The following is a 19,686-nucleotide window of genomic DNA, read 5'->3' as shown; positions in this document are numbered from 1 at the left end:
GCGCACCTGAAGAAGTGCTATTAGATCAAGATTTTTAAGAAGAATTTTTAATTTCAAGTGTTTAGTTTACTGATGTGGGCTGGTATATACAAACAATACTGTACAATGTATTCTTATCTTCTTTGTATGCCATGTTTTTCATGTTTTATTCACTTCATTTCATGTTTAATCACGTGTTATTTATTTCATTTTGTGATTCATTTTTTTGTTCAATCATGCCTTTGCAGGCGGGCCTGTTTCCTACCACGTAAATATAAGTCATCGTATGTAACTCATATATAACTAGCTACTCAAGATAGTTGACACATCCCCATTACTTTCTATAACTTGCTAAAGCCCTGTCCCCCCTAGGGTATAAATACGTACAAACTTCAGTATGTATGATTACATTGATTCTTGTGCACATTTCATACAAGACAAACTACAAACTTCTCTGGATCTTTTTACAAGCGTTAGCTAGCTAGCAATTTTCTGCATTGCAGCAGCATTTACAGTGCACTAGGAAGCATCATCCTCAATAAGTGATCAGGTAAGCTATCTTCTACATTGCACCAAATTAGCTTGTTTTCTTAGATCACTCTCTGCGCCAGCAGGAAAGCTGTTTCCTTCCTTCATTTTTGCTTTTCAACACCCGAAAGTGGTAAACTTATTTTTAAAACCAATAGAAAAATTGGAGTTGCGATTCCTCCAACAGGATTAGACAACTACAACTTCTTTTGGCCTGCTAAAAAAATTCCATTTCATTATGTATTAAATTTATTTTTAAGTGTACAGTAACATAATTAGCATTGATACATCTTTGCCTCCTCTGCTCTACTCGCTACATGTACCAGCTCAAGTCACGTTACTCCAAAGGTATGTATATATATATATATAGTAAATAAAATTTCATTTTTCTTTTCTATGGCCATTAAATGGTCAAGTGTGTGAGAGGCCGCTTTGGATAACTGGATCGCTCAACCTTTCTTGTCGCATTAGGTTAAAAAAGGTTTTAACCAGACACGCTAAATGTTATAGTGAAAGTGATAAGGCAGGGGTCAGCAACCTTTTTCAATCAAAGAGCCATTTGGACCCATTTTCCACAGGAAAGAACGCAGTGGGAGCCACTAACCCCCTTTCATATTTCAAATTAAAAAATAAATACCACATGTAACTTTTTGTTTAGCTTTTAATGTTTTTATACAATGTTTACATCGTATGTACACAATGTACAAACGTAAAGTTGTGGCATGTATAATGATTTAACTGCTGAGAAAACAAAACTACACTTTTGCAAAGAACAATAAAATAATTTCAGTAGTTTTATTGGCGCATAAAGTGTTATAAAGTGTACTACCTGTATTAGTGTTGTTGTTTGTCAGTAGTGCTGTTGACAATATTGCAGACCTAAGTGGCTGGCCAGCCTTACTAGATTTCTAATTGTTTAATTAACCCAGTTTGTTGACATAATATCAGAGGGTATCTCGTAGCGGTCTGGCCTTCTGCGCGAATCCGTTAGTACGTTTTTCGGTACTTTTATGTTACGGTCAGTGACGATCATGTGATAAGGTACTAATCAAGGTTTACAACATAATGTAAACAATGACGCATAGCAAGCGACGATGTTTGATTTATCACCATACTTACAATTTTTAAAATTATATTACAAAATTTAGTGATAAAACTTCTATATTTTTATGAATTATGGTAATAAAAGGAGAAAATTCCAAAGTCAGAGGGAGCTGCAGTGAGGGGATGGAAGAGCCGCATGCGGCTCCGGAGCCGCAGGTTGCCGGCCCCTGTGATAAGAGATGAAACTTTAGTAATAAAAAGCTGAAATTCAATAAAATAAATAACAATACATGCTAAAACTTAATTTTAAGTGTGAGTTTAGTAGGCTAAACTTATTTGATGTAAATTCAAAGTTTATGTTATACGTACATCTTGAAGGTAAGAACTCCTTACCATACGCACTGCATTTGGTACACAAATTATAATGTTGCATTTTATTGCAGATCATAACCATTAAAATACACTACAGTTACTGTATATAGGTAACTATAGTTACTAAAGTTAACATACTATTTTGTTATTAATTTTCAATATGAACACATTTTTATAAAATTTTGACGATTTTTACCAGGGGATGTTTGCATTGTATAATTAAAATGGTCTCTATACCACTACATACGAAGTTTTCCCCATACGATGCCAACCCTGGAACGGATCAATATCATATCCTGAGGGTGCACTGTAATAGATAATAGACTCATAAGGGTCAGATGATAGTTTGTTATACCGATCACTAAAAAAATCCATATCGATCAATGCCCTTTCCACCCCGCTTTTATGCGCAATGTACAAGCATTATAAACTCATACAAACAGGTAGGTGGTTGATTAAAAACTTTCGACCAGTACGAACCTCGTCTGGAGCTGCATTCGAGTCTGCACTCTCCTCACTCTCTTCCTTCTTAGCAGGCTTCGCAGGCTTACTCTTGCTAGCCTTAGCCTTCTTAGCTTTGGGCTCCTTCTCACCTGTTATGTAAAATCCCGTTGAACAAAACGCCGATGAATACATACAAACAATAAACAAATAAGACTACTCAAATATCTGCATGAACTTGTAATTTTAGTGTCCGATACTGTTTCAAGCCATGAACCCTGATATCAACACAATTTCATTAGCAGCAACCAAAAGACTCGTACTGTAAATAAAAGACTCACTTTCGGCGGAGTCACTAGAGTCTGAGATAAACTCCTTGGACTTATATGATGAATCTCCTCCCTTCTTTGATGATGAATCTTTGGATCTGCTTGAAGAATCTTTCGATTTTTTTGAAGGTGATTTGCTGGAATGGCTCTTTTTAGAGCTGGTGGGAGATTTCCTACCGCCGGAAGCCTTGTATTCTGCCATGGCCTTCTCATAGTCTTTTTTAGCCTGCACAGCTTTTGCCTCCCACGGCTACAGCGCATACAATAAAAACTTATTTATGTAAATACAAGCAGGTGATTACGAAAATCAGAGCACCAAAGGGTAGAGTTTCAGGTTCAAAATAAGATACAAATAAATCAATTGAGTGACCATAAATGGACTTTCTACAAAATCATTGAACATTTAGTGTATTAGATAGCTCAACCGCACATGTGAGAAACAAAAACAAATACGCACTCCTCTGTCTGAGAGTTTTCCCCACAACTCGCCAGCCTTCTTGGACAATTCAGTCACACTTATTCCAGGATTGTCAGCCTTGATTTTGGAACGACTTTCATTGAGCCAGAGAAAGTAGGCAGACATGGCTCTTTTGGGAGCATTGGGATCTTTCTCCGACTTCTTGCTCGCTTTAGACTTTCTGCTAGAGCTCTCCTGGGCGATATCAAGGATCGGGTAGAAATGTGAGCAAATATTAATAACCCAAAAAAAGCTCAACAGGAGATCAGGACGAAATTATAAAAGTAAAACTCACTGTTCGTAAAAACAACTCGCTAAACAGACACGCTGCGTGAAAGGAATCTTGATGTTTGAGTATACAAGCACAAAAACCTTTTTTCCTCATCAAGTTTTACATTTGGTTTAAATGTTTAGTTTTTTTGTAGCATTTAAATGACAAATATGGAATTAAACAGAGCTTATATGTTTACTCAGTTTTTCGTACATTTTATTGTATTTTGTACATTTTGTTCATAAATTTTAGTGATTTTATCATGTTTTTACCTTATATCCCTACATATAAGCTGATTCTAGAATGATGAAAAGGTTACTAAACTAAGAGGTCTGGTTTATACTTGTGTAACTCTGATGGAAAGCAAATCAAATAACATGCTAATCTAATTTCAACAGCTACAACTCAAACTTTTAATAACTCAACTTTATTAATAAAGGTAAAACATAACAATCATGGTTGCCACTACCTTAACTCTTTCGCTACCAAATAAATTGTTTTACCGAGACAATTATGGCATGTCCCCGCATATAAGTCGATCTGGCATATAAGCCGACCTTAGAAAAACAGCCCGGAAATAAGGGAATTTATCATAATTCGCTTATAAGCCGATCCTATAAATTGTAACACGCCGTACATACCTATCAAAGCACAAAGAGTTTCAAAGTGAAAATACTTTTGTAGGCTAAATACAAAACATTTCTGATTGATGAGTAGTTGTATAATTAGCCTTATCATGTCTCGAAAGGAAACAATCATCTGTTTGCGTTGAGCCAATGAAAAACACATTTGCATCTCACGCTGACCTTTGTTTCACTTTGAAAAAATGCTTTTTTATAGTTATTTATTCTTTGTGACGACCAGACGCGCTACAGCTATGTTGGTTTCACAAATTGTGCATCAATACACTTCTGATGATTATCTAATGGACAATTGTAGTAGTCACAGTGAGTATTTATTTTTAACAGTAGTAATAATGCCGCTAGCTACGGTATAATAATAGTGGTAACTGGTCGGACTCACAACATGCTCAACTTGTCAACCATGGTAGTATGAAGATGACAAAAGTGTCTGAACTTAATCTGGAACACATTTGTGGCCTTTTTATGGCATCAGATGAAATAAAGTTTTATGCTAATTACATTGATCCAATGTTATGACAACGTATATGCTCCAACACCAAATATTTGGTTGTACTATATATTCAATTGTCTCGGTAAAAAGATTATTTGGTAGCGAAAGAGTTAATGATAGTGGCAACCATTGTTGAAGAAGCAGTGTAAGACATTGGTTTCCTATTATGGGTTAAATCAGACATTTTCTTCGGTCAAATCTTCGGTCAAATATTTTCAACTGTAGGACCTACTAGTGACATTATCAACCCTTTCACTGCCAAGCATGTACAAATTCAGCTGTTGGCCTACTGTCAGGCATTTTACTGAAAATATTCGATTTTGTAGCATGATACATATTCACTGTTTTTTTTCAATTTTAAACATCATATAGTAAAGAATTGTTACATATTTTATGTTGCCAACATGTTTAGAAACAAGACCATGCAAAAATTTTCGATGTAGCTATAATATATGGCTTGCTATAGCTATGTGAAGCTATAATTTTAAAAACGACCAGATGCTTGATACATAGAACAACTGTCAATGGTGTGAATATGTTACAGGTTTGTTTATTTTATGTAAAATTTATTCAGCTAACATGTTCAGAGTATAAACAATAAAAATAATTAATTTAAGTTTGCCTTTGAGAGTGCTAAAGTTACGTTTAGTTATAATGAGCAAAAGACACTTTACAAATTTGACACTTTATAATGAAGTCAACTGTAAATGGTTACACACTTTACAAATGAATTTTGCAACCTATATTTTACTGAAACAACTTAGTTACAAAATAAACATAAACTGAAAAACTCTTTAAATGCTATTTCACCACGTTAGCGAGTAAACTTTTTGAGTGTGATATTTCTGGTAGCAGGGCACTGGGCAAAAGGCAATGTTTACGCCTCTACCATCTTTACATTGTACACAACCAAAGCAGGTTTGTCGTCTCTTGGGTTCAGCACGGGAAGAACTACACCCAAGGCATTTTGGTCTATAAGTTTTCTCGGCATATTTGGTCATGAAGTGGCGCTCAGTAAGGCGAGCTGGTAAGACGGACGTGATTGAATTACCTATAGTGTGATGACCTTTGTATACATTCGGGTGAGATGGTAATGTGCTGCATAAAGCTTTTGCGACCTTCCTTCTAAAAGCTGCCGCACCCAGAAGTGTATGAGGATTATCTAATTGGTATAGAATATATGCATTCACCAGCGCAGCTTCTTTTAAGAAATGATCAATTGCATGGTACCATTTCTTTACCTTGCGCGGGTATTGGTGAGTAGCACATTTTTTGTCGAATATGTCAACACCACCCATTGAAGCGTTGTAATTCATGGCTACATTGGGTTTTTGGATAGTTCTGAAACCAGTGAGGCTATGCCGATGTCATATCTCTTTTTCACTACAACCCGCTACATCAATATTTGATAAAAAATTGACCTTGGCAGTGTCTTGCCATGTGCATGCAAGCAAATCGCCTTTCCTCATAAATACTGGATTGTCACCCTTTTTTAACTTTAGGTTAGCTGGTTTTAGGTAGCCTGGCATGTCCTTTTTGGTAGCTCTTACAGTCCCACAGGCTCCAGTGTTCAGCTGTTGCAGTGCATCAAACGGATCAAGACTTGAATAAAAATTATCCTTGTAAACATGGTGCCCACAATTTAAAAATCATTTCCTAACAATCCGACTACAACATTGTAGCCAAGGCCTTTGTCAGTGTCGACAGGGTTCTGCTCCTTCCCGGGGTAAACTTTATAGTCCAGTAAGTATCCTGTCTTACTTTCGCAGAGTGACCATATTTTTATGCCCCCATGTATAGGCTTATTTGGCATATATTGTCGAAAGAAAATCCTCCCCTTGAACCTTTTTATCGTTTCATCTATGCTTAGCTCACAATGAGGTATGTAAGTCTGTCTCGCACGGGGATTCAGCAAAGCAATTAGGGGAGATATCTTGTATAATGGATCATATCCTGCTTGCCCTCTAGGTATTCGCTCTTCATTGTCGCAGAAATGTATGAATGTGTTCAGGAGTTGAAATCAGTTTCTTAACATTACTGAAAGGAAACCTGGAGATGCATCTAAATCACCAAGACCCCAGTAATCCTCAATTTTTGATTTTGAAAATAGACCCATTAGAATTTGCAAGCCAACATAAGCTTTGATTTCTTCAGTAGCGGTACCTCGCCATTTGTTATATCGTGAATGTTCACCAAAATCCATTGGGCCATCAAGAAACTGCAGAGCATAATTGTTTGTGTGATTAGCTATCATTTCGAAGGCTTCCTCAAGGAATAATTGATAGAAATACTGTACAGAGTGCTTGTCTAAAAGGCTAAAAAGCATATCTTGTCTTTTAGAGTATTGAGGACACCACACTGGAATGTATTGTCCATCGTGTGGCTGCCAGTTGGAGCTTTCATTACCATCGTCCGAAATGTTCGATATTAACACAACACTACTATTAATTCCACCGTCGTCAGAGCTATCGCTTTCATTATCACTGTAATCACTAAAACCTGAATCAGCTATGTCTTCAGCATGAGTAATTCTTCGTTTTCTAACTTGAGATGTACTTGCGAAAGCCATAATAACACTAAATAGTTCAGACGTCAACAAGGAAAAATGTCCATTTTGAAAATGGAAATTTCTCAAGAAAAAGTTTAAATTGGCTCACCAATATAGACTAATTTTTTAGATAAATCTTCGGACAACACTGCCAATCTCATAAAAGTAAGAAAGATCATTGGTTATGTTGTCAACGAATAATAAAAAATAACTACTATGCAATTGCTGGGAAAGTCGCAAAAAAGCGTCTATGGCAGTCGTCCCACGAAAACGCATTAATGCGTCTACGGCAGTGAAAGGGTCAATGTGATTGCAAGTGATGCATGTAAAACACAAGCGATCATGGATATGACTGACCGACCAACCACAGACTGTTATTGCCATCATAGCCAACTATTATCAAACAAGAACTGCTTTGCATGGGTGTGCACATTCTTACCGTGAGAACAAAATCTGGACAGAAAAGGCTAAATGCACTGGTTCCATTGCATTTATTTTTCGTTGATTTTGCATGTACGGCTTTCTTTGAAGTGCAAGTCATCGCTACTAAAAGTAAGTAAAAGGCTATCAGCCACATTCCTACCGTGGTTCGAGTTGTATTCATTGAAATTACGTTAGCATGTCATTTCGTTTGCTAACAATCAGAGTTGCGTGCGTATAAGCCGAACCTCTTAGTTTGGTAACATTTTTTTGCATTGTAAAATCGGCTTATATGTGGTGATATACGATGAATATTCAGTAAAGGTTTGTTGCCATATAAGTTGTCATAACAATTGACCAAATTATGTAGCGTAAAATTTGATGATGATCACCTGATGCCATAAAAAGGCCACAAATGTGCTGCAGAACAAGTTTGGACACCTTTGTCATCTTCATACTACTTGATTGACAAGATTGGTTGACAAGTTGAGCATGTTGTGAGTCAGACCGGTTACCACTATTACTATAGCTTACTGCTTTATTGTTGTTACTTTTAAAAATAAATACTCACTGCCACTACTATTATGGCCGAATAGATAACCATCAAAAGTCCATTGATCTACAAGTTGTGAAACCTACATTGCTGTGATGCGTCTGATCAACGCGAAAAACAAAGTTATAAAGCTGTTGCTATTTCTGCACAGCGAAATAAGCCGAAGGTCAGCGTGAGATGCAAACATGTTTTCCATTGGCTCACCGCAAACAGATGATCATTTCCTTTGGATTAAGCAGAGACATGGTAGGCTAATTATACAACTACTCACCAATCAAATGTTTTGTACTAAGCCTAGAAAAGCCGTTCTACTTGCCAACCGTTTGCTTTGATAGGTAAATCTGGCGTGTTACGATTTATAAGGTCGGCTTACATGCAAATTCTTTTAAATTCCTTGATTTTAGGGCTGTTTTTCTAAGGCTGGCTTACAAGCAAGATATGCTATATGCAAGGATACACAGTAATATCTTTTTATGATGGATAGACTACAGCACATTTTAAAACAGAAATGCAAGTCATTGATACGACTGACACCCAAAAGTTTCCAACTCAAGACTAACAGAGGTATATTTGTGATGAACATAAATACCTTGTCTTTCGGTTTTGAAGCTTTTTTGTGCTTCTTTTTTGGTGAAGGCGATTTTTCATCGCCGCTTGCACCACCTTCGCCATCACTAGAGGAAACATCGCTATCATATTCCTCAGCCACGTCACTCATCTGCTCTGTAGGCTGGAAGTCTTCATCTGTATAGAATGAAGGAGATATGAAGCTGTGTATATCAAAAGAATCAATGAATAAAACCGGCAGATCATGGTTTAAGATCGGTTTGCATGAAATGTCGTATTCCTTGGTAGACAAAGCTAACAGATAAAATGGAGTAGTGTGATCAGCCTTTGTGTAATATGCCATGTTAACATTTTGAAATTGAACTGTTCTGAAAGTACATCAACCCTCTTCACTAGTGAACTAACTAGTCAATGAAGAAAGTGAAGCTAAATCAATCGTTACCTTCACTAGAATCACTGTTCTCATCGCTATCCACCTCTTCTCCCTCTCTCTTCATCCTCTCCAAGTATGCGTCGTGTTTATCCTCATCGTCGGAACCAAGCATATCGTCCATCAAATTGACTGTCGACTGTAGCGAATATCAAGAGAAGCTTAGCAATAACTAAACTTTAAAAGGAGGCTAATAAAACAGCTGGCTGTATATACGAAAGCTGATTAAAAAAAGCTCTGGTCATACAAAAAACGATGTAATGCGATGAATGAAAACGTCATCCCCTTAAATGACAAACACTGCATTAACCCCGTAGTACTCACACTGAAAATTAAGCAAAATTTTTAATATTTCACTTCAATTTTCATCAATTTGCACTTATATCTGACAAGGCAAAAACAAAAATTGCATTTTCATATGCTTACACTAGTTTACAGTTTTAGTTACAGAATTACACTACCTATGTTGTATGTATGTATGTACTGTATGTTTCAAGCTAGATCATTCTCGTATGTTTAGCAAAATACTTTAAATTTTAAGGGGGCTAAATAAATATTGCTCCAGGTCATATGACTATTTGTAAACCAATCAAATTTGGTATGATTGCGTAGCTAAAAAATTACTCTTTCTGGCCTAAGTATAAGTTTTCCACATGAATAAATATTTATGATAGGGCAACTCTACAAAACTGTTGATACATACCGTAAAACCTCTATTTGAACGCCATGGCACTGTTTGTTTAGCCTTTCCCTTAGTGGCGTTTTATTAAGAGGTAATGTTCAAAAAGAAGGTGGCGCTGTATTTTCCGACTAGCTCATCAGGATTTTGAGAAAGTAAATTTAACCATTTTATAGGTGAAGCGATGCTAATGTCCCCCATAGTTTTCACCCTCCTTTGACTCCTTCAGGCGGTGCAACACTAATGCCATCGACTGATTGACATAACCCAGGGTTGGAAAAAAACACGGTTTTTATGAAAAAACCAGGTTTTTATGGTTTAAACCGGTTTTTATAACTTTACCAAAGTTTTTACAATTTTAAGTCGAATTAACATCACTTACTATAGCTGCATGATTGAGTATTGAACATACATATGTGGAATCATCTGTTAAAGATGGTACTGTGGGAGTTGTTATGGGGAAAAAAGAGAGAAAACATATGGAAATTTCAGAATGAGTCTTAAATCAAACATGATCGATGAAATACAGAGCAGAAATCTTATCACATAAAGTGAGTATTTTACATACAGCTCTATGTATATGTAGAAACTTTAATCCCAGTGATTAGTTGTGTGATAGTGTAGAGCAGAGCATAATGCAGATGCATTGCTAGTGTTTGGAGCAGTGGCAGATGACTCAACTTCTATCACTTGAATATTAGCATCACTGTCTAAATTGGTGTTTTCAGCTTGACATTTTGCTACGTGAGCTTTAAGTCTATCTGCGTGACCTCGCGTTACGAGAACACACCTATTACGTTTTGCCTTAAAACCTTTGCCTTTCAAAACTTTTCAAAACACAACAAACTTGATAAATTGAATTGTAACAACCCAACTACTTTGACTTGTGCACAATAAATAAAATATTAGTTTGCAAACTTGAAGCTTTTGCCCAAAAGGAATTTATTGTTTTAATTTCAAATTATAAGTAATCCTTTCTCACTGGCCAGACTTGAAAAAGTATTTATTCATTATTAGAGACGATGATTGGATTAGTATATTTCGCATGGTTTTTATATTTCATCAGTAAAAAGATCATCATATCACTTGATAAAACCAATTGAAAATGAAATTCACTAATTCATTGTTGTGCTACGATTTCATGTAGTTTCAACTTGAACTCTGCCATCAATTTGCTAATGTGTCCTAAATAAACTTCAACAGCTGATAATTATTTATAATTGCATTTCTACCGCACATGAACCACTACGAGCTTAAAATATTGTTTTTCACAAAAAATAATGAAAAAACTGAAAAAAACCATAAAAACCGGTTTTTCCGGGCTGGTTTAAACCGAGTGGTTTAACTCATTCGCACCCAGGCGCGAGTTAACTCGCATATTTATAACGTTGCTATGCACCCAACGCGAGTTAACTCGCGTCTGAAATTTGCCAACTCCTTGCATCGTTATTTTCCAAATATAAAAGAATAATTTTGATTAGTTTGAAAGAAAAATTTCTGGCCAATCAGACAAACTTTAAAATATGCCTCTATGACGTCTCCAACAAAAGTTATAACAAAATTAGTACACCCATCTCAGTTTCTACTAAAACCGGAAATCATCATGCCGACTTGAAATTTTATCGTTCGTGATAATTTTTTTCAACTCCAGAAGTAAATATGCAGATTCAAAAGTGGTAAGACATTGAAAGACTGCATAAATCAAATCAAAACATTATTTTTAGGGTTTCAAAGTTTTTATTAGCTTTTAATTTTGCCAATTTGAATCGTTATGCTCAAATAAAACTGCACTCTTCACGCTGCCAGCCGTAGTCAGACTAACATTATCTTTTAGGTTCGATAGGATCATATTGATTCTTAGAGCTGCCTATGAAGTCTGAAAAGTCAAGAACAGAGTTATTGAACATATTTTTATTGTTTGAAACGTTTTCATGATGTTTTATTTTAGGTATATTGGCATATAGATTTGCTATGATGTTTTTGAAGGATGATGCTCGTGAGGAAAAGTTTGAAGTTAGAGTTTCATGATTTTCATGTTCATGACTAACTGCATATGTATAAATAATCATCATAAATATGTATTGTCTGTAATAAATGAGTAATTTCGATCAAACTTTGTATATTTTGTAATTTTTATGGTGCAAATCTAACTTTGTTTCAGCAAATGACAATTTTTTCAAAATTGGAAATTTCCTGAAACTACCTTCTTTGAGGCACAGATCAACATAAAAGGGATACAAGGTGTCTATATGAATGTAATATATTTTGAAAGAGGATACTTGGTTGGTTCTTTCGAAATTTGATTGAGTAAATTATCTCAAAGTCTGTCTCCTGTAGTAGTAATTTCAATTACGACAATTTTCTGAAAAATTTGTTGGTATCTGGGGCTAATCGCCTAGAAATTCGTCGGGTGCGAATGAGTTAAACCGAGCCAACCCTGACATAACCCTTAAAACATTGTTACATTCTTACCTTGTTTCCTATATTCTTCACTCGCAGATTCTTGTTCTTAACAAACTCAAAGAGTTTAGAGTACTCATCCCTGCAAGACATTCAGGGACATGTCAATTACATAACACACATTGTAACACGACATGGTTTTCTATCCTATAAATACCCTAGGACACTTATATTTCGCTAATATTTAGTTTCGTCAGTAGCATACAGAGTAAAATTTCACTGCAACTTAATTTCGCAGCTCTGATGAGTGCGAAAATATATTGATGTGAAAATAAATACAGTGGAACAAACATAATTAGATTCCTCAGGTTCAGTTTACCGCAGGCCTGTATACACTGGTTGCAAGTTGGGGCGGCTAATGTTAGGCGACTAGTTACGAACACCTGGGGGTGTTGAGGGGGGCGGTGTAAGCCCCCAACAGGTTTTTCTTATGTAAGGCCACAGCCGGGCCTCTCGTGTGAAGTTTTAAAAAATTTTATCGGAAAGTATCAACATTTTTCTATTTTTTTAGATTTGTTTTGTTTTAGGTGATGTGACTGACGAGACGTTTTTAAATTAAAATAGGCAAAACTTGACCGCAGTTAAAACGCTCAGAAAAAGACATCTTTTTCTTTTGAGCGGTTTAACAAAGATCAATTTTGCCGATTTTATTTTTTAAGTTCATACGGAGGTTTCCATGCTTTCGATGGGACACGGCCAAGCGGATGTTTGGTAAAACTTTATATTTTGCAAACCTTTATAAAGGTCGTTAACAAGAATATTTTGCCACTGATGATGATAATTATGTCACCTAAAAACTACTAAAAGTTGATGTTTGTCTCTATGGCTTCGAATAAAGTGATATTCTACAGCGATAAAAACCGTCTCAATAACCGTTGGGCAAATAACTTTTCGAATAAATGATGTTGAGGTCGAGTTATCTGAAGCAATTTATCATTGCGTGGGAGCGGACCAAACAAATCCGTTCGAGTTAACCTTGTGTTTGAGATGAAATGTTACATTTTATCCGAGGGTGAGTTATCCGAGTTTCATTGTACTTAGCCGCGGAAAGTTGCTAAAAAGTTGGGACGGCTCAGCCAGCCACCCGCCCCAGGAAATACGGACCTGGTTCACCGATAAGAAAAAAATTTCAATTTGGGACTAGTTTGTAATTGTAAACCGCAAGTGGAATGGTGTGGGCGAGGTCGATAATGCAATTTGATCGCTTGCTGCCATTTGTTTCTTGGACTATCAATGAACAAAGGTATTTAATTTAGCGTTTTCGCTCGTTCGTTATGATAGTTTAGTCTCACACATGAAATTTTCGCGAGAGGATGACTCCGCGAAAACGCAAAAGTTAGGAGTGGTGAATACATAAGTGTCCTAGGGTAGACTCATTTTTCTGGCCACAGAGAAAGACTAGAGAGGCTTTGACTGCAGGTCAAATATTAATTGAGATTTAATTTATTGGTGTAAACTTCAAATTTATTAAACAAAAACGGACCAGACACACATCAATGACCCAATTGTAAATATTTAGCTCGACACCATGTAGTCAAGGTCTAATAATCTTTATCTAATAATAGTATTATATTAATAATAATCTAATAATAAATAATCTTACTTTTCTATACTAGAGAAGTTGTAGACAGTTCCAGCCTTGGTCTCAACATCAAAATCAAATGATCTGGTAGAGCCAGAGCTACGGGCAAAGTTGACACAGGCGACCTCGTCAAACCTGATGTGAACCGGAGGCTTGTGGACATAGATGAAGCCTCTTTCAAGAGGATATAGAAATCCATTGGAAGCCTTGTATGAGCACTGAACAGACTGAGCGCCCGAGTGGCTAAAACATGAAAATTATGTCATTTCCGAAAATGCTGAAAACAATGTGCCACTTACCAACATAAAAGGCAAAATGCAGGAGTTTGATTGCAGGAGCCCCTTTGGAGCAATGTTATTTTGCCATTTCTTACTCAAGCTATTCTGAAGACACTTCAATCCTTTCACCAGTAAGCAAATAAGTTCACCAGTGAAACAAAATGGAACTAAATCGCTCAATTGAAACCCTATAAAAACCTCCTAAAATATGCAATTGACATAAAAGAAATCCTAGTCGAATAACCTTACTGCCTATCTTAAAAAGTAACATTTTAAACGCGTGAATATTAAAATTAGTACCAATACTCAGAAAAAGGCGAAATAATGAGGTAGGGATGATGTATAACCAATCATTCCGATTTTTGCTGTCTACTTAGTACAAAACAAAGCCTCAATCGGAAAGTAAAGACATCCATAAAGTAGACACACCTAGACTAGAAAGAACATGAATCTAATGTTGAAATAGTTTATGGAATGCTTTGAAAGCAGGTTCTTATTGAGCTTACAAGAACAACATGGTCAGTTGAACAACATGGTCAGTAGAACAACATGGTCAGTAGAACAACATGGTCAGTAGAACACACATATAAAGCACATACACGCTGTTTTATTTCAGCAGCGACTCAAAAGCACTGATAAGGTTAAAAGGCAAACCTGAGGAAGTTGCCAGGGACGGTTATCTTCTTAGCAGTCAGAGTCTTCATAAGCTTGCTGACTATCTCATACTCGAGACCTGACATCTCCTTGCTCAATTTGTTATCATACTTCTTCTCTATCTCATCCCTGACATGCAAACATAACCTCGCTGTATTATCTATAGACACACTATTATACCTCACTGTATTATCTATAGACACAGTATTATACCTTGCTGTATTATCTATAGACACACTATTATACTTTTACATGCAAACATAACCTCGCTGTATTATCTATAGACACACTATTATACCTTGCCGTATTATCTATAGACACACTATTATACCTTCTGTATTATCTATAGACACACTATTATACCTTGCTGTATTATCTATAGACACACTATTATACCTTTACATGCAAACATAACCTCGCTGTATTATCTATAGACACACTATTATACCTTCAAGTAAAATATTCATGCGCAATTTCATAAAATCGGTGGGTGATTGTAGAGATAATGGACAGGACGGAAGTTGCAAAGTCGAGGGACTCGAGCAGTAATAGTAATTGTTAACATACTCTGTTAGAGCGAGTTCCACATTCATTTCATCATCTTTGTTGAAGAGTATGATGAGAAAGTGGTACCTGGTTTGTCCCTGCTTTATGGGAGGGTCCACACTCACCTGAAGTCATGGAAATCAGAAGTCTCTAACAAAGTCCTAATAATAGCTACATAAGCATATGAAAACGTGCCGTGAAGTCGAATTACATAAAGTATTGCAGCTACTAAATCTGGTAACGAATATTTAGAAAGAGTTTTATTTATGACAGTTTTGATGAGAGAAGAATGTTAGATAGATTCTCATCATTTCCATGCTTCGAATGGATTCAAAGTTTCTTAGACTCGGAATCATAGAAACGGTAAGATTCCAACAGATTTGACGCCATTTGCTTCACAAAATTTGTGTCAAGGCATTTGCAGGTAGACTACTATACGACCATCACAGAAACGTTCACTGCGGATGGATTTGAACCGATAATACCCAGTTAAGTTTTCTTGGGTGGAGGTAAAAAAACTCAGCACATTTCATCACAATAATCAGGCGAGTCGTTTCTAACTACTCCTGCAAATGATGGGTTGCTTATATGACGATAACGAGATAATTACCTCTTTATTTATTTTATTACTTTGTTCATTTAATAACTGAACCTATCAATTGTACAGATTCCCACTGCACTGGTGCAGACCTCTTCCTAGACTTCCCTATTCTAGCATAAAAAATTTCTTTACTAAAAAGCAATTGTCGTTCATGTGACCTCTAAAAGTATTAATTTATTAACAAGTAGTAAATTCTGTTACTGTTTTGTAATATAGAGAGTAAGAATAAGAAAAACAAGAAAATTTTGATTAGCATCCTGGCTGAGTTGGTGCACCGGGTGTACGAAGTCCTGGCTGAGTTGGTGCACCGAGTGTAGGAAGTCCTGGCTGAGTTGGTGCACCGGGTGTACGAAGTCCTGGCTGAGTTGGTGCACCAGGTGTACGAAGCATAAATTGAAGTTACCGGGAACCGAAAGCGAGTCTACTTTAACAAGTTTCATTTTGAGGAGCGCATCACTAGTCTTCGATGAATCATTATTATGAAAATCCGAATAGCTGGAATGTTAGGGTGTGAATTCATTGGCAGAGTTCAACTCCGAATCCATTCGAAGCATGGAAACCCAATAAATAGTTAAATGATCAGTAGCTGCTTTCCATACAAAACAATAAATATGCTACCTTAAAACATATACGTAGGAGGTGCTTATCCGGCAGAAACTCATAACTAGACTATAGCAAATTAAGAGATTAATAAGATTGACATCTTTTATCGGAATAAATGATTGGTACCAGACATTTCCGAGTTATTTTGTTTATTATGCTGTCTACAAAAACAAACAAATTGCTGTAAATGGACAGCGAAGATGTGCGTTCCCATTGAACCTATTGTAAAATTACAGCAATCATAGTCTATAAAACCAGTGAAATGGATTAGAAAAAGACAAGCTGCCGATGCAAACTAATAATATTACAGTTATGATATAGCCAACAAATTAAATAGTTAAGTCTAGTTTTTTCATTTTGTATGGCCTAAGGAATAGGTTTGAAAAGATCTTGGAACGGATGAGGTAATTTACCTGTATTTTACTGTTCGTATAACATAAAATCCCTATAATGTAAACATTCTTGGAACGGATTATTTACGTTGTAGGAGCGTCTACCGTATATGAAGTATCAAATCTGTATCAAACCTAGCAGCCTTATATATTGATATACGACTCAAGATGCCATCAGACAGAATAAGAGTCTAATATATGATTTGAGAGGTTATGAGACAAATGAATAATGCGCACCACGAAAAAAACCTGACGTCCATCCTTGTGATGCAGAAGAAATAGTCGAATAACTGTTGAATAAGGTATCTTGTAGTCGAACGTCTTTCCATGCAGCTGAAGGAAAGTTGGGTAAAGTTTAATGTCATACCGACCCCTACAATCATAAAGCGGTGTCACATAAACTTACAGAAGTAATCTAAAGGTTCACCGTCTATGATACTAAATGCGCTAAAACTAGAGGATAAGCTCACCGAGGTGTGAGACACTGCACTTCCAAGATGTTGCATATCGATTCACCGACTGCCTGTATGATATCTGCCTTCTGTTGCACCTGATCGAAGAACTCCTGAAGAAATACACAACTGACATAAGGAGCTGCTAACTCATTTGTAGTTGCTTCCCTTTTGCTTTAATCAAAAGTAAAAATAATCTGCTATTTTAATGTTGAAACATTAAAATAGCATTAAAACTATTTTTGTAGATATATCTAGCGATATATCTACAATATTGAAAATTTCATACCTGAACCATTCCAGAAAACAGACGACAAGCTTTTAGGCAGTTTTAATAAAACATTCATCATTCAATGTTGCTCTTAAATAACCACAATTAATTTGATTTTGGTATCTTATAAAAACCTTTTGTCAAATGAAAGGAAGCATAGGGCTTGTGGTCAATCGATCAGTGTGACTATGACTGACCAATGTCAGCTCATCTTCTTTGACCTTGAGGTACATACGGATGAGAAAACAAGGAAATTAATCCTATAGACTCGTGGCAAATTAGAAATAGACCCACCTCAACTGGGTCCCCTTCGGGATTCTGTTCGGAAGGAATGTGAAATCTCATCTCGACAAGAGAGACGGCTGCTTCATCGTTCTGGTGAAACTCTAATGTAACCTCATTTTTAGATGTTGTTGAATGTGAGACGTTTCCTAATGGAATTTCAAAAGCCTCCTTGTTGTGCACTTCAAATTCCAGAGTATTACCTACAGAAACATTAAAAGCGTGTCTACAAAATAATATCAAGGTTAAAAGTCATACATAAATATGGCTTCCTTGAGCTAGAATGAATGCCTATGACTCTTGAATTCTGATAAGATACAAAGGAGATTTCCAACATTTTTAAAAAGCAACAACTTTCTCATGTTGTGATTTGCGCTAAAACTAAACTTAGCTTCCTTTGACTTTCTTTTTGAAATACAGTAGACACTAAATACAGTAGACACTAAATACAGTAGATACTAAATACAGTAGATACTAAATACAGTAGACACTAAATACAGTAGACATTAAAGACAGTAGACATTAAAGACAGTAGACACTAAATACAGTAGACACTAAATACAGTAGACACTAAATACAGTAGACACTAAATACAGTAGACACAAATACAATAGACACTAAATACAGTAGACACTAAATACAGTAGACATTAAAGACAGTAGACACTAAATACAGTAAACACTAAATACAGTATACACTAAATACAGTAGACACTAAAGACAGTAGACACTAAATACAGTAGACACTAAATACAGTAGACACTAAATACAGTAGACACTCCTACAGAGTAAATAATTCGTTCCAATAAACGTTATAGGGAATTTACGTTGTACAAACAGTAGAATACATGGAAATTGCCTAATCCATTCCAAAATCGTCCCCAACTCACTGCTTGGCCCTTTAAATAGGAAAAAGTTAAACCTCCCTTTACAATTTAATGACTGTACAGTAAGTGTGATATTATTGGCTTGTATCAAAAACTTTGCTCTTTTTTTATCACTTTCACTTGGTTTAGTAATGATTAATAATTTTCATAACTTAACGCTTAGTTATGGGAAGCGTATACCACCTTCAATGTCATATTAAATCACTTGTTTTACTATTTTTAGAAAGCGAGGTCTATGGTACAGAGAAGACATATTGTGTATACCTAAAATAAAGTAAGCCCAAAATATATCTTTACTATCATAAAATCGGTGTCTGTCTGTTGTACTTCCGAAGCCAGGGGTGGAGGTTATGATCAATGGTTGATGATTGATTCCAATGAGACTCCAATTCATGACATTCAGATTGGTAGATCAACACTCTAATGCCTGCACCAATCGACCGGCTGTATTTCAGATAAATTGTTGCAGATACTTATTCTCTTTGCTTTATCGGCACCTCTGATGATTGCTGACGACATGTTAGACTACTAGGGTACTAGTATATATAACAGAGATGCTAGACTACTAGGGTACTAGTATATATAACAGAGATACTAAACTACTAGGGTACTAGTATATATAACAGAGATACTAGACTACTAGGGTACTAGTATATATAACAGAGATACCCCTATACGCCGTTTTATCTCCCAAGTGCGGCAAGAAATAAACCAAAATTTTTAAAGATAACTGTGAGACTTCTGTTATTCAAATCGAATTTGAGAACTGGCACCCACGTTACGCTTGACTTCATATAGAATTTCTTTTGTAATATGAAGCAAAAACTTTCCAAAAATTCCTCAAATTAGGTGGAATATGTCATAGGAAGTTTATGTTATAGGAGCATGTACTCTAGTTCGAATGAGAAAAGAAATTGGGCTATCTTC

General features: G+C 36.0%; 1 protein-coding gene across 2 annotated transcripts in view; it reads right to left on the bottom strand.

Annotated features, from left to right (window-relative positions):
* Window positions 1–19,686, bottom strand: part of LOC137389579 (FACT complex subunit SSRP1-like) — a 39,764-nt gene that overhangs the window by 1,515 nt on the left and 18,563 nt on the right. For both annotated transcript variants that reach the window (XM_068075627.1, XM_068075628.1), the window contains exons 4-15: window positions 17,886–18,076; window positions 17,339–17,433; window positions 17,106–17,241; window positions 15,294–15,397; window positions 14,727–14,855; window positions 13,816–14,037; window positions 12,225–12,294; window positions 9,086–9,212; window positions 8,666–8,820; window positions 3,151–3,345; window positions 2,706–2,943; window positions 2,404–2,516 (exon numbers count right to left, since the gene is read on the bottom strand). In XM_068075627.1, coding sequence (XP_067931728.1) covers window positions 2,404–2,516; window positions 2,706–2,943; window positions 3,151–3,345; window positions 8,666–8,820; window positions 9,086–9,212; window positions 12,225–12,294; window positions 13,816–14,037; window positions 14,727–14,855; window positions 15,294–15,397; window positions 17,106–17,241; window positions 17,339–17,433; window positions 17,886–18,076 — 1,775 coding nt within the window. The remainder of the gene's footprint in view (window positions 1–2,403; window positions 2,517–2,705; window positions 2,944–3,150; window positions 3,346–8,665; window positions 8,821–9,085; window positions 9,213–12,224; window positions 12,295–13,815; window positions 14,038–14,726; window positions 14,856–15,293; window positions 15,398–17,105; window positions 17,242–17,338; window positions 17,434–17,885; window positions 18,077–19,686) is intronic.

This window comes from Watersipora subatra, chromosome 3 (assembly GCF_963576615.1).
Source record: "Watersipora subatra chromosome 3, tzWatSuba1.1, whole genome shotgun sequence".
NCBI classification, from domain to species: Eukaryota; Metazoa; Bryozoa; class Gymnolaemata; order Cheilostomatida; family Watersiporidae; genus Watersipora; species Watersipora subatra.
This window is presented reverse-complemented; position numbering and strand designations above follow the sequence as displayed.